The 14,910-nt window shown below is 38.5% G+C and overlaps 1 protein-coding gene across 1 annotated transcript in view; it reads left to right on the plus strand.

Moving 5' to 3' along the window:
- Window positions 1-498: 498 nt before the first annotated feature.
- Window positions 499-14,910, plus strand: part of GFM1 (G elongation factor mitochondrial 1) — a 39,378-nt gene continuing 24,966 nt past the window's right edge. Inside the window, exons 1-10 of the mRNA XM_019731953.2 lie at window positions 499-704; window positions 1,985-2,137; window positions 3,437-3,569; window positions 4,011-4,215; window positions 6,140-6,256; window positions 8,213-8,363; window positions 9,265-9,422; window positions 10,006-10,090; window positions 12,599-12,736; window positions 14,400-14,501. Of these exons, the coding sequence (XP_019587512.2) occupies window positions 615-704; window positions 1,985-2,137; window positions 3,437-3,569; window positions 4,011-4,215; window positions 6,140-6,256; window positions 8,213-8,363; window positions 9,265-9,422; window positions 10,006-10,090; window positions 12,599-12,736; window positions 14,400-14,501 (1,332 nt within the window). The 5' untranslated portion in view covers window positions 499-614. The remainder of the gene's footprint in view (window positions 705-1,984; window positions 2,138-3,436; window positions 3,570-4,010; window positions 4,216-6,139; window positions 6,257-8,212; window positions 8,364-9,264; window positions 9,423-10,005; window positions 10,091-12,598; window positions 12,737-14,399; window positions 14,502-14,910) is intronic.

Here is a 14,910-nt window from a genome sequence, read left to right on the forward strand (position 1 = left end):
TGTGGAAGGTTTTGGGAGAACGGTCAGAAGCTCCGTTTTGGACATCCTAAGTTTGAGATGCCTCCAAGAGATCTAAGAATCATCAAGGATGCTGTCTTCCATGTGGACTAGACGTAAAACGTTTAACATTGAACAATGACAGAATATATTGAAATGAGAAAAAGCACAAATAATTGATAGTTCATTATTTTTCCACGTTCTTTTCAGGTCATGTCCTACAGACAATTATTTTTTATATTTCTAATAGCACAGATAACAATTTTGCTTTTTTTTTCCACTTAAAGTCTTTATAAACATTTCTCCACTTTGCTATTAATATATCGACAAAACATCCACGTTTAAAGGCTGCATCTTTCTGGAACTTGCAAAGCTTGATTAGCGCCGCAAAGCGACCGCACTTCCTCTTCCAAGTCAGGAGAGGGCGCCCGGGGAACAGAGGGCGCCGCTCTGCTCTGAAGTCCGGAAGCTCCTCCCTCTTTCCTTCCCCGTGTCCTTCGCCCCGGAAGTGCTCTTCCGGCACTGACTGCCGGCGTGACTTTGAACGCTAGCGATTTGGTACGGGTTGCTAAACTGACCCGGAGCCGCGGGACTTTCTCGCCTGTTCTGCGCTTGCCATGAGGCTGCTGGGAGCAGCCGCCACCGCGGCTGTGGGGCGCGGGCCGCTACCGCGGGTCCTCGCCGTCCTGGGCTGGCAGAGAAAGCAGGTATTAGTGCCCAGCGAGGCGAGACTGAACCTGGGACCTCCCGGGACTTTGCGGCCCTGCGGGGTCAGGGATACAGTAGCACCCCTTCCTTCCCTGGCACTTCCCTCTGACAGCTCCGAATACAAGTCGTCCTGCCTCAGCGCTGAAAAGCCCCTCGGTACCTTCACAATCATGAGCAGCGTCTCGGTGCCCTGGGAGGATGGACAGGTCTCCTACTTATGGTTAAACTTCTGGTTTTGGTGTACCTTAAAAAGAAGTGACTGGAGTGAAGGTCAAGGCAGTTGAAAAATTAGTGCGTCCAGGGCTCGAACCCAGGGCTCCCGACTCATTAGCAAGTGCTCTTTTCACTGTAATGTCATTAGGCCGACTGCCCCCTCTTTTAGCCGACCCTGGGCTATTTGATTTGGCGCTCGAACCTCCCGGTTCTTTTCTATGGTCTTGTGTCAGCCTTTTGCGGGGGACGATGAATGATGCAGGATTAGGTAAGAGTTGAGCCTTTCCTATCGTGCAAACCTCGTTTGCTTTGCTCACTGGTATCCCCGGGATTTAATCAACTGAGTGCCTGTCACCCAGGTTCCACTTAATACTTTACTCCCCTTTTCCAAGGTCTTCTTCCCTTTTCTCAGAAGTGGCTGCAGTGCCTTTTTGATGTGTACTCCTATAGGAAGGGTTTACATTGGGCCTTGATTCCTTGAAATGCAGGATTCCTCCCCTCCCCGTACTAAAATGAAGTTTTTAGAAAAATGTCATGAATTGTTTTTGTGTTGAAGAAATTGGAAGCCTTGTGTGGGCTGCCTTGGAGCTATTGACACTGCTGCGTAGAGCATATAAACCCTCAAACATCCTTGCTACGTAGCTGTGAACTACAATAAGGGGGAAGAGAAAAAAAAAAAAATCAAAGTAAAATTGAAACCAAAAACTATTTCCTATTAGTTGTTGGGAGCTGCCTTTCTGATTTTATCAGCCCCAGTGTATATTTTCAAACCTGTCACATACAGTAAAGATACCTGCCACTTTAATTAATTTATTTGAAAATATATTTTCTGCTTTATTTATTTATTTTTAAGAGTGTCTATTTTTCTGTCCTCTCTTGCGGTCTCTCCTTCGGTTACAGGAGTAGCATGTTGAGACATTTACTCCTTTGGTTTTTCCGGGCTATCTCATGTGATGTGTTCTGTGTGTTGAGATTCCTTGGAGGGAAGATATCCACCAAACCCATTCTGATTGCTCAATGTTACCTCGTAAAAAGTGCATTGACTTGAGCTTTCTTGTTTTTTCAGGTTAATTGGAAGGTGTGCCGATGGTGTTCGTCAGGGGTGCTCCCTAATGAAAAGATACGAAATATTGGAATCTCAGCTCACATTGATTCTGGGAAAACCACATTAACAGAACGAGTGCTTTACTACACTGGCAGAATTGCAAAGATGCACGAGGTTTGTGGTTCATGGTGGTTCCAGATTAGTGAGAGCTATTTCTTTTGTAGTTATTGTTTAATAAACTTCACAAAACCTGGAAGATTTAAAGAATAGTAACAGTGATCTTTAACCAAAATCTTATCACAAAGTGGATAGGTCAAGCAGACTTAAAATGTTGCTCTGAGGAATCTGTCTGGAAACCATTTCTGTGGGTATCCTGAGGAGATTGTCCTTTGAGAATGTTAAGTCAATATGTCCCCTTAAGCAGCCGTTAAAATAGTAGCTACATAATTTTCAATGTTATGAAGAGATATTTATAATGTTAAGTGGAAAAAGTGTTTAAAATTATATATAGTATGAGCTTAGTAGTTAAAAAATACATATATCAGAAAAAATTATTTGAGAAAATCTTGAAACTCTTCTGAAGAAATTACATATCAATGAATAACTTAACTCTCCATTTAAAAATATTTCTTCAGGGGCCGGCTGGGTGGTGGTTGGAGTGCTGGGCTCCTAACACCCAGGTGGCTGCTGATTCCATTCCCACATGGCCCAGTCAGCTGCGCCCTCTACATCTAAGATTGTGAACAACAGCTCTCCCTGGAGCTGGGCTGCCCTGAGCAGCTGGAGGTTGGCGTGGGCTGCCCCGGACTGCTGTGTGCTGCCGTGGGCTACCGTGTACCGCCATGAGCGGCCACTGGCCAGCGTAAGTGGCCAGCAGCTGGTGAGAGCTGCCGTGAGCTGCTGTGAGCCACCAACCAATGACCTGCGACTGACTGCTTCAGCGGGGCGTGGGGGTGGGGGGTCGAAAGCTTCATAATACCAGCATGGGCCAGGGAGCTGCGCCCTACACAACTAGACTGAGAAACAATGGCTTGAACCAGAGTGGGGGGCGGGGGAAGGCGAAAGAGGAAGAAAAAAAAATTCAGATAATGATCATCTTAAATCACATATTACAAAAGCTGAATCCTTCCCACTCAGGCCTCAAAATCCACATGTGGCAGAGCAGGGGAAAAGCTGTTCTCTGTACATCTACTCACAGACTAACAGCACGAGGCTGGAACGGTGCAGGAGGAGTGAGATGGCCCTGTGACTGTGCTATGGTAGCAGTTGCTGAGAATGGCAATGAAAAGGGGATTAGGCAGTGAATGGAGGGCAACATCTGTGATCAGTTTTCTACTTCATGAGATGGTGTGACAAATTAGGTTTCTCTGAAAATTACATCAGTTAACTACCTGCGTTCTGGTTCCGTCTCGGTAAAGATCTCTGCTTGTAATGCAGGGACAGAGAAATCTGAATTGCTGTGCTTGTGTTTAGGTGAAAGGTAAAGATGGAGTGGGTGCTGTCATGGATTCCATGGAACTAGAGAGACAAAGAGGAATCACTATTCAGTCAGCGGCCACCTATACCATGTGGAAAGATGTCAATATCAACATTATAGATACTCCTGGTGAGTTGAGTTCTTGGTTTTATTGCAGCTTGTTTGGCAAAAGCATTTAGTTCTTTACTGTGGCACAGCTCATTTTGGCTTACCAAATACTACTCAAAAGTGTGCCTGAATTCTTACTAGAGAAATCTGACTTGGGACCTAGAGCACCTCATCCTTTTGTGGTTTCCCTGAAAAACAGTGCCAATAAATTGTGAGTAGGAGGGTTCTTGCCTTTTACACTCTGCAGCTGATTCCGAAGGAATCTGTGCCCTGTATCTTTTTGAAGTGATCTTGTTTGGTCCCTGGACCTTATGGTGAGTGAATGGTATTGGTGGTTAAAGAATCCATATTCTAATTAGAAGACTTATGTAATGAGCTGAGATACAAAAACTTTTCATTGTGCGTGATATAAAAATTCAGACTGCTCTTTAAGACCCTCACGTATTCCTTTGTCTCATTTAGGGCATGTGGACTTCACAATAGAAGTTGAAAGGGCCCTAAGAGTGTTGGATGGCGCAATCCTTGTCCTCTGTGCGGTTGGAGGGGTGCAGTGCCAGACCATGACTGTGAACCGGCAGATGAAGCGCTACGGTGTTCCTTTTCTAACTTTCATTAACAAACTGGACCGCGTTGGCTCCAACCCAGCCAGGGCCCTGCAGCAGATGAGGTACTGAACCTGAGAAGGAACAGAGAGGGGTGTGATGATCTGGACAACAAACCTTACATCCAGAAGGACAATTAGTTCAGTATCATTAAGCTTTATCCTTACTTCTTTTTTCCTTTCTAAAATGTATTTATGTGAGTGACTTATTACAGTAAATGGAACACTGAAGTCAGTAGTTGGGTTCGTGGTGTGATATCAACTCCCTTCTCTGTAGAATGGGGGAAATATGACTTAAATTGTAGGGAGGTTGAAGGTGAATTCAGAAAACAATCTGGCAATTTATGCTGTTTTGCTCTAATTATAGAAGTTATAATCTAGAGTAGATTCTAAAGCTACTTTGTGTTTATTTAGACAAAGCTAGAGGATCATCTTCAGTTTCAACCTTTACTTGAATTTTAATTAATGCCCTGAAGTAGTATGCTATATTCCCTTGCTTTCAGATGTGCTAAAACAACAGCAACACTTCCTTTCTGTACCAGGTCTAACCCAGTGGTGTTTATAGCATGTTACATTTTGCATATTTCTATATATTTCACATAACCTTTGAAAAGAGAGTTTCACTTTTGACCTTTTGTAATATGTAAATGGAGCTGAAGAGTTCCTACTCAAGTTTTACACGATAGAGCTGGTGGATATAGGCAGCACAGTCTGTGGTAGTGGAAAGACCAGGAGTGATGTGTCTGTCCAGTATTGAGGAACTTTAAGTGACCGTATTGCTGTGTGCACTTAGACGAAAGTGATGTATTTGAGATGAGAGTGAATTTTTTCTTTATTGGGTGTTTGTAATATTTTCTTGGTAGGATGAAACATTTTCACTTTTTATCTTTATTACTTACATTTTACTTATGGTTGGCAACAGAGGGACTCTTTCTACCAAGTCTTTCAGAATTCCAGGAAAATTCTCTTTTAGCATTTATTTGACTACTTTGGTTTGCTCCGCTCCCTTTTACCTGTTTTCTCATTTTGTAACTTCCATTAAACAGATTTTCGGCATCTGGCCTCTGTCTTTTCTACCATGCTTTCTCATCCTTTCTGTCTCCTTCACATTTTGCACTGGGTTATCACAGAATTCTTGAGGTCAGTCTTCCAGCTCACTAATCTGATATTCATCTACATCCCTTCTGTTATTTAGCCTGTCTTTTTCTTTTTAATTGTAACAGTACATAGTTAATTTTCATAAACTTTTTCTTTTACTACAACATCTTTATTAATAGAGGTCGTTGCTTCTCAGACCTTTACATTTTATTTTCGTCTGGTAACTCTCTCCTTGGAGGTTAGTACTGTTTTTTGAGCTTACACCTCTCTTTCAAGCTATTGGTTTCCTTCAAATATTTGGTGATTCCTAGTTACCTATCTGTCCTTTATTATAGATGGGCACCTACAGTCTAGATTAAACAGTGGTATCTAGAGCATGTTTCTTCTCGAGAAAAAAATCCCTGCCTGTGAATGTAACTTCCATTCAGTGGTTGTGCCTGATAGGGGTACAGGCTGATGCTGAGTGTCTGGCTTAAATACCTCATCTGAGAGTTTTCCCCTAAGAACTTTCTTTTGATAGCTGTACTGTTTTGCTAGAGTCAGCTGATTCAAGAATGAGATGTGGGCATAGTTATCCCACCATCTTTTAATATCCTGGCTCACCACCCGTTGACCTATTCTTTCCCCTTGTTTCTGATCCAGGGTATTTTGGGGATCAGATGGGAAAACATTTTAGAGTTCTTTTTGTTGTCTAAAGAGTGTTGTAGCTTCCTGAGCATGATGAGTTTGACTGTCAGTCTGTTCCCAGCTGCTCTATATCTTATGTTCTGACCTGCTGATGACACTCCCAGTTCTCCAACATCTGCCGCTGATTTCTTTTTATATCTGTTTTGTCATTTCAAAGGGATTTGGGGAGGAAAAAGAGGTAACTATATGTATTTTTATTTTTCAGGTCTAAACTAAATCATAATGCAGCGTTTGTGCAGATTCCCATTGGTTTGGAGGGTGATTTTAAAGGTATTATAGATCTTATTGAGGAACGAGCCATCTATTTCGATGGAGACTTTGGGTAAGTATTACAAATACACTGTTAAAATGTTAAATTTTAAAAGGTATCAGAGAGAAGGAAAAGGATGTGTTCTTTAAACATAAACACCTTTTGAAATGTGGCTGGAAGAATATCCTCTAAGATGATTTTGTTTTAATGCTTTTAATCCTGGTTTCTTCCCTTTTTGCTTAGTATTTATTCCAATGGAGAATGTTACTTTTTGTGGCTAATATGTTCATATCACATTATGACACGCATGGAAGCCTTCAGCTTGGGCCAGTAATACCTCATTCATTCATGCATTCATTCATTCTGCAGACTTTTATAGAGCAGCTGTTATGTCCTATGCATTATGATAAAAACTGGGAAGAAAATAGGGATCATAAATATTTCCTCAAGCTATTTCATGGGATTACAAAGATAAAAAGATTAATATGTAAAAAGCAGTTAAAATGGTACAAAAGTAGTTTGGGCAATACAAGAAGTAAATTGGTAAGTGTTTGATATGGTATTTGGTCCCTCGATCAACTTTTGGGTGACCTTTGCATACGAAGCACTATAATTGCTCAGTGGCATTCTGGGAAAATCACCTGGGGAGTTTGTTAAAACACACTATTTTATCTACCTCCAGAGATTCTCATTCAGTAGATCTAGGGTGGGGCCTGGAATTTGCATTCTGGAAAGCTGCCAAGTGATGCTGCTGTTTCTGGTCTGCAGACTAGACTTTGAGTGACACTAATGTGCACAGTGAGGGGAGTCATGAATGAGCCTTTAAGGAGTGGCCCCAATAGTCTGGCAGTTTCTCCAAAAGTACTTTTTGAGGGGTTTCCTTCCTCTGCAGTGGAACTGGGGTTGCTGGTCTGGCAGGTGGGTAAAGGGAGTTGTGATCAGTTAACTGTAGAATTTATCAGCCATCTTGTAGGCAGAGAAAAGCTGGAGGCTGCTCAGTGAATGAAGTGTTTTTCACACTTTTTGTGTGACAGCTGAGTAATGACAACAAAGTTTGTCTATCATTCCTTAGAATGTAGGGCCCTAGAGCTATCTGGTCCATAATAGCGACTCAAAAAATATTTGTAAATAAATGAATAAGTCTGCTTCCCCAGAATTACCAGGGCACAAGTTTCTGTGTTCTACAGTAGAGGCTTTTAAATTTTGTTGTACATCAGAACCACAGATGGGACTTCTTAATACACCTGCCCCCTTTCCCAACCCTAGTCCACTGGGTATGTGTATTTTGAAAGGACTCCACAGATGATTCTAGCATAAGTCTAAGAACCAGAGAGCTTACCAGGAAGGAAGAAATTAAGCTGCAAAGGCCATGAAGAACATTTTTTAGAACAATTTGCAATTGGCTTTTACTTTTTTATTTAGGAATGTGTTTTCTGAAAAGATTGTTATTTTTGACATTGGTTTCCATTTAAAAAATACTTTGAAACCTTTCGTACCACTATTTCTAAATATCAAGTATATCCACTTCTCAGTTGTATATATTTTATCTGTAACTCTTACCTATTTGACCCATAGAGGAATGGAGAACTGGGGCCAATGTTGAAGAGTCTGTCATATTTAGTAACCTTTTTACTACAAAATGGGATATTCTGTGTTAGCGGCTGTGTTACTAATGGAAAGGAATAGAATCAGGTCTCTGATCCTGCTTGTAAGAGACTGATGTTCTGATTAATTTGGTTACTAGAATTTTCAAGGCTCACAGGGGCTTTGGAGTCAGGTCGGCTTGAATCTTGGCTCTTCCACTCACTAGCGGTACAACCTGGAGTCCTATGCTTTGCCTGTTTTGCCCACTGTCTGTCTGAATTTTAAAGATAGCCATTAGTCTTATTTGCCAAATTAACACAAATATATCAAAACGCTTTCTCATCTAAAAAGACTTTTTAGCTATTAGTTTAACTTTTTCATTGGTGCTTTATATATTTCATTGAATATCCTTCAAATATCAAAATAAAACATTTCTTTTCCTAGTCAGATTGTTCGATATGGAGAAATTCCAGCAGAATTCCGGGCAGCGGCAGCTGACCACCGGCAGGAGCTGATTGAATGTGTTGCTAATTCAGATGAGCAGCTTGGTGAGATGTTCCTGGAAGAAAAAATCCCCTCAATTTCAGATTTAAAGGCAAGTGCTCTCAAAATAAGTTTTATATTAAGAAAAAGAGGGCTCTGTTTTTTTGCTTTTCTTTTTTTGTGGGGAGGGGACATGGCATGGGCTTTTATGCATGGGTTTTATTAATGAAATCAGTAGATTTATTTAACATAATTGGTTTCTTCAAAACATTTGGCATGGCATATTATTTTTAAGTAGTGAGTTATGTAGTGTCTTAAAATTGGAAAGGAGTTCTAGTTTGTTCTAGAAAAAATACACTTAAACAGCCAACCACTTGGGTATATATCCTTATTAAGAAGAGAAGATAAATACAGAAATGCTACAGCAGTGAGTATATATGTTCTTTATAAAAGAAAACATCAGTTAATTAAATGTTTTTTAATAGATGATACTTTCATGTGGTTTAAACATTTAAAAAGTATATATACAAAGATACACAGGAAAAGAAATCTCTCACCCATCTCCCGGCTGCCCAGTTCTGTGCTCCTTCCCTAAAATAGGTAAATAGTTATCTATTTACCTATTAGCTAAATAGAGGGTGTGCTTTTATTCTTTTTTTTTTTTTTTGTAGCTATTGCTTTTCCCTCTATCTCACACCATTAGCAGACTGTCTCACACAGTTAGCACACCATTTACACTGTTCTATGTGTGTGTCTATTTTCTATGTGTGTATTTTTTTTGCCCAGTTGAAAATTAGTGACATTCTAAGAGTGTTGAAAGCGGTTTCCTAGCCCTGAAAAAGGCACTGATTTTTTGTTTTTAATTGACCTTAAGTTATAGAGGACCTGATTCTAGTCTCCATTAAAAGCCAGTACTCAAAGGATATTCATTTCATTCATTTCTTGGTTTATAATTGATCTGAAACAAAGTGTGATTTTTAGGAATTACTAATCTTTTTTTTTTTCTTTTGTAGCTTGCAATCCGAAGAGCTACTCTAAATAGGTCATTTACTCCTGTCTTTTTGGGAAGTGCCTTGAAGAACAAAGGAGTGCAGCCTCTTTTAGATGCTGTTTTAGAATACCTCCCAAATCCCTCTGAGGTCCAGAATTATGCTATTCTCAATCAGGAGAAGTAAGTCTTGGAAACTGATTCTTAGTTTATGCAGAAATACTTTGCACTATGAAAAAATATAAGAATGGTTATTGCAGTTATGTTTGTGTTATTTTTCATTATTTACAAAAATCACCATTTCTATTTGGGTAGCAATTTTAGCACATAGAAAAATATTTATTATACCAGTTCCCATATGCTATTTGTGAGTTAGAAATATGATTTGTTTTATTATTCATCAAGGTTTACATCGTAGAAAATTTTCTTATTTGGGACCAGTTGTTCTCAGTCATATAAAAAAAAATAGCTTTAAGAAACAAACTTTTTTAAAAGCTCTCATTGATTATTTTTCTTTTCTTTCTCTATCACACCATTCCTGTTTTGTTTTGTTTTTTAATTTACTCTGGTCCTATCACAGTGTAATCATTAAGCCCAAGAAGTTATTCTTACTGATTTCTTTCAGTGAAATTTCACTGATGTGTGAGGTCCGAAGTGTTTAGCACATATGTGCTTTTTCTCAGATAATACTCTTTGATGAAATAAATTGATATAAAAGAAATATCAAATATTGCATCTCACAGAGTTATATTTCCTTTATTTTAAGTGACTCAAATGAGAGAACCAAAATCTTAATGAACTCCAAAAGAGATAATTCCCACCCATTTGTAGGCCTGGCTTTTAAACTGGAGGTAAGTTGCTTTCTAATGTATTTAACTGCGATATGTAGAAATTTTCTTGTAGGATTTTATTCCTATTACAAAATTACTCTTATGACAGGTTTGGTTATAGGTTTCTCTACTGTCACTTTTTTTTTCACCCTTTTCATACTGTTTAGAAGGAAGTTAGTATGCACAGCACACACTTAAGATGTGGGGGATTATGCTCCATCTCCTTCAGGGAGCAGTGTCTACTTAAGTTATTTAGGATTCTTCTGTTGGGACAGTTGTCTTTTCTCCCTCATTGATTTATTCAATCATTTATACCTGTATGGACTTAAATGGATATTTATTTTGCACTTTGAGTTATAATCTAGTAGTTCGTTACTTGTTTTGTTGGCCAGATTGGCCAGGTTTGACCATTGGAGCTCTTTCCGTTGGCTTCTGTGTCTTTTTAAACATTCCCCAATGTTTTGCTTTTTTGGCTGCTTCCTTTCTTTCTGCCAATACAGGATGATCTAGGCTTTTCATCTATAGTCCCTGCTCCAGCCTTGGAATCAGCCATTTCTTTAGAAGCTGTGGTTCCTTTTATTCGAGAATGGTATCCAAGAAACCCAGATTTGGGCACTAGGTGTGCTTTTTGCTGTGTTGTTGCTTCTGTTATAAATTTTTAAATGGGACAAAAGGTGGATAAGTTGGAAATGTTAACACTGGTTATTTCTGGGATGGAATTATATTTGGGGGGCTTTTCCTAGATTTTATTTTTAAATTTTTACAATATACTTATACTCTATAATGAGAAAAAAGTAATTTTAAATTAAAAAATAGAAATAACATTGCAGTGGCAATTTTTATGCATAAAGCTTTAAAAAATATGTTTAGGAATATTTTCTTAGGATCCACAGAATAGTGATTATTGAGTTAACAGTATGGAATATTTTAATATCAAGTGATTTATATTGCCAAATTGCTTTCATACTTTTAGAATTAATGTAATAGATTATGTCAGTGAATCTTTATCAGCTTTGAATATTATTTATTAGAAAATCATTACTGATTTCATAAATGAAAAATGATATTTTGATATTTCATCTTGCCTTAATTCCTAATGATAGAGAACATTTTTCCATATACTGGATTTATTATGCAGTTGTATTTCCTATTTTGTAATTGTCTCTTATTTCTTTTGTCTTTCATTTTTTAAAATTAAGATCAAAGTTTTCCTTATTTATACACACGTTTTCTAATGTTGATTTTTTTAAAAAAATTAGCACTTTAAAATTTATATAGTTAAATACCAGGTGTGATAAAAAAATATGGTAAATGTTTAAATTTAAAAAAAATTATTACAGTAAAAGACACATTGCCATTAATCCCCTGCAGAATACTCCTCCTCACTTCGAGCACACTTATCCCATTGTTCTTTCTGAAGCAGTTCTGGAAGTCCTCTTTTGTGAGTGTCTTTAGTTGCGCTGTCGTGGCTGCCTCAGTGTCCTGAATGGACTCAAAACATTTACCTTTCATGGTCATTTTGACTTTGGGGAGGAGCCAGAGGACGCACCATAATGTTTTTATTTGACAAAAATTGCTGTACCAGAAGTGATGTGAGACGGAACCTTTTCATTGTGATCAAAAGTTACGGTGAATGGTGTTGCCGAGTGCCATCCGACGGAAAGGCAGGGATCTTCAACATGGGAAGTGGTGCGTTGCACCTCAGTAACAATATGTGACAAGTTTCAACTTGTTCTGTGCAGTCATTTGGGTGTGAGCTACGGTTGAGAGAAGGTGTGTTTTAAAGCGTGCCATAAATCATCCTCCATCATGACAATGTTCCATGTCACATATTGCTTCTGGTATATGGCAATTTCAGTCACATACAAACATTATGGTGTGTCCTCATCCACCTTATTCACCTTATCTGGCACTGTGTGACTTCTGACTCTTCCCCAAAGTCAAAAGGATTCAAGACATCGAGGCAGCCATCACAGCTCAACTAAAGACACTCGGAAAAGAACTTCTAGAACTGCTTCAGAAAGTGGCAAGAACGCTGGGATAAGTGTATTCAAAGCAAGGGGGAGTATTTTGAGGGGGATTAATAGCAATGTGTCTTTTACTGTAATAATATATATATTTTTTAATTTAAACATTCACTGTATTGTTTGACCAGATCTTGTAGATGTATGACACAATTTTACCATTTCTAATGATATTTTTGTTGTCTTTCCAATAATTATACCTTGTTTTTGTCTTATTGTATTAAAATTAACTTATGAAATAATATTAGAAGTCAAAAGGATACTTCTTTATTATATAAATAATTTAAAAAATTTATTTCTAATAACTTATTTCAGAGGAAGCAGAATTAGTATCTTGAATTATAATACCAAAAAGAACAACACAAACATTTAACTTACCTATACTCAAAGTTACTAAAATTGATATGGAGTATGTGGAGGTAGTTTTGAAGATTTCCTCCTAATTTTGATTTATGTTTTGTGTGTTTTTTTATTCTTTCTGCCCTTACCCAATCTTGACTTCTAGGCAGGTCGATTTGGACAGCTAACTTATGTTCGCAATTATCAAGGAGAGTTGAAGAAGGGTGACACCATCTACAACACGAGAACAAGAAAGAAAGTGCGGGTGCAACGGCTGGTTCGCATGCATGCTGACATGATGGAGGCAAGTACCTGGTCATTGTGAGATCAGAAATTTCTCTAGTGCAGATGAAATAGACCTACCTTCTTGGTATCCTGAGCCCCACAAGAAAATCACTTCTAATTGAATGTGTTTTCCTCGCTTCTTCCTTTTTAGTTAGTTGTGCTACAATTCTGATATAGCTCTTTGGTATGGGCTAAATTAGCAGTTGTTAAGAACACAGTTTGTACACTCTGAGTTAGCTATATATTTCCTCTATGGCCAAGGTTAAGGAGAAGGGACAGTTAGTTCCTAAAGACACAGAACACAAATTTAGTACTTTTCTCAAGAACTATCATTACAGAGTGTAATAGTTTTTAGGACAGTGTAACTGTGGTTCTCAGAGGTGAGAGTAATAAATTCACACATAATTTCCCACATTGTTCAGTGAATTTACTTTCTGAAATATGGCAGGTGTGAAAGCTCTATTTGACCTTAGAGCTTTGTATTTGTTGAACCAACCCCTAGAAGGGCCATAATGGTGTTAGAATCCATCTGAAGATTTAAAACCTCGCAAGGTCTGGTCTGGGAGATAAATTTTGACTTGAATTCTTGAATTGGCTCTGAATCTGTCCTGAAATTCTGCAGTCCATACGGTTAGGCCTTGGCAGGAATACTGGGTATATGAGCTTATTTCCTACTCTCGCCCTTTCCCTATTCAGCTCTGTATTCCTGGAGAAATTTATTAGTCTAAGCAAAATCTTCAAACAGTAATTTTTGGTGGCCATAACTTCTTATATCTCCTGGAAGATGAATAGGCAGTCTTTCAAAATTTAACAGCATTGAACACACAATGTGATATATAGATGATGTATTACAGAATTGTACATCTGAAATCTGTGTAACTTCACTAACAATTGTCACCCCAATAAACTTTAATTAAAAAAAAAAAATTTTAACAGCATTGCTGTTTTGTAAAATAGGCAGCAGAGGCAGGCTAGAGGGATTAGTGGTTGTCACAGCTGGTTTATGGGCCAGCAGCTAGGAGAATTATACAGCTATGTAACCATTAAAGGAAGACACACACACACACTCGCTCATTCACAGCCACACCTGTTATGAATGAACTGTCAATATATAAAAACAAAAACTAGGAAGTTTAGAGGCACCAATGCTTTGTTCTTAGATTTCCTGTGTTTTCTTAACTGCGTGCATCTGTGAGAAATTAAGGTTATTTTAAGTACAATGGGCTCCATTCTCCTGCCTTTGTTTTCAAACCTTCCTTTGTTAGTTTTTCTTGTACATATTCGTCATACACATCTGACTGTTGTACTGTGGCAACACACAAAGAACATGCTTTTTAATTCCATAGAAATAACTTCAAGAGCTGCGAGGCTCTCTATTCTGTCAGTCTGTAGATCCTCCAAGTACTGATGCCGTAGTTCTATTTAAATATAATCTGAGTTTCTATTTAAATATAATCTTGTCGCTTGAGATGTGGTTTAAATAAGGGCCTTGGTTAAGATACATCTTGCCATGGTTGATTGTTAGTGTTGCATTGGTTCTGGCTAGTTCATTCTTTATAGAATTTATGGTGAGATCCTGCCATGTTTGTTTATGTACAATGTTTATTGTTCAAGTACTCTTTAGTCACCTGTTCTGATTTGTATTACTTGCAAGTACAAATTTGTGTTATTTCTTTATCTAGGATGTTGAGGAAGTATTTGCCGGAGACATCTGTGCATTGTTTGGCATTGACTGTGCTAGTGGAGACACATTCACAAACAAAGATAATAATGGGCTTTCTATGGTAAGTCGTTTAATTCCAAAGCCGTTGGTCACTTGAGTTTCAGAAGTATGTTTTTATGTAGTACATGTAGTACTTCAGAAAAACAACCACAGAAGTTTTCATTGAGTGCCACAGGCATCAAGTATAGACTGGTTGTGGCTCTCTAAATGTCAGTTAGACAAATGCTCTGTGTCAGCTAACTTATCTGGTTTTTCTTAGTAAAATCATTCCACAATCCTCTAAGGTTTAGCGTGAGGGAAAATTTCCACTAGACACATCTGGACGGTGGAACTCTGACTCGTGTACCCTGAGATCTGCCTCCCCATGGTGGGTGCCTCTCTAATTGCTGTAACCACCATCAGGCTGGTCCCAAAGGAGTGCTCCTTCCTCAATAACTCAGCCACTAGAAAGGAGAACCTTCCCTCAAGAA

Source organism: Rhinolophus sinicus, linkage group LG01 (genome assembly GCF_036562045.2).
Source record: "Rhinolophus sinicus isolate RSC01 linkage group LG01, ASM3656204v1, whole genome shotgun sequence".
Taxonomy (NCBI): Eukaryota; Metazoa; Chordata; class Mammalia; order Chiroptera; family Rhinolophidae; genus Rhinolophus; species Rhinolophus sinicus.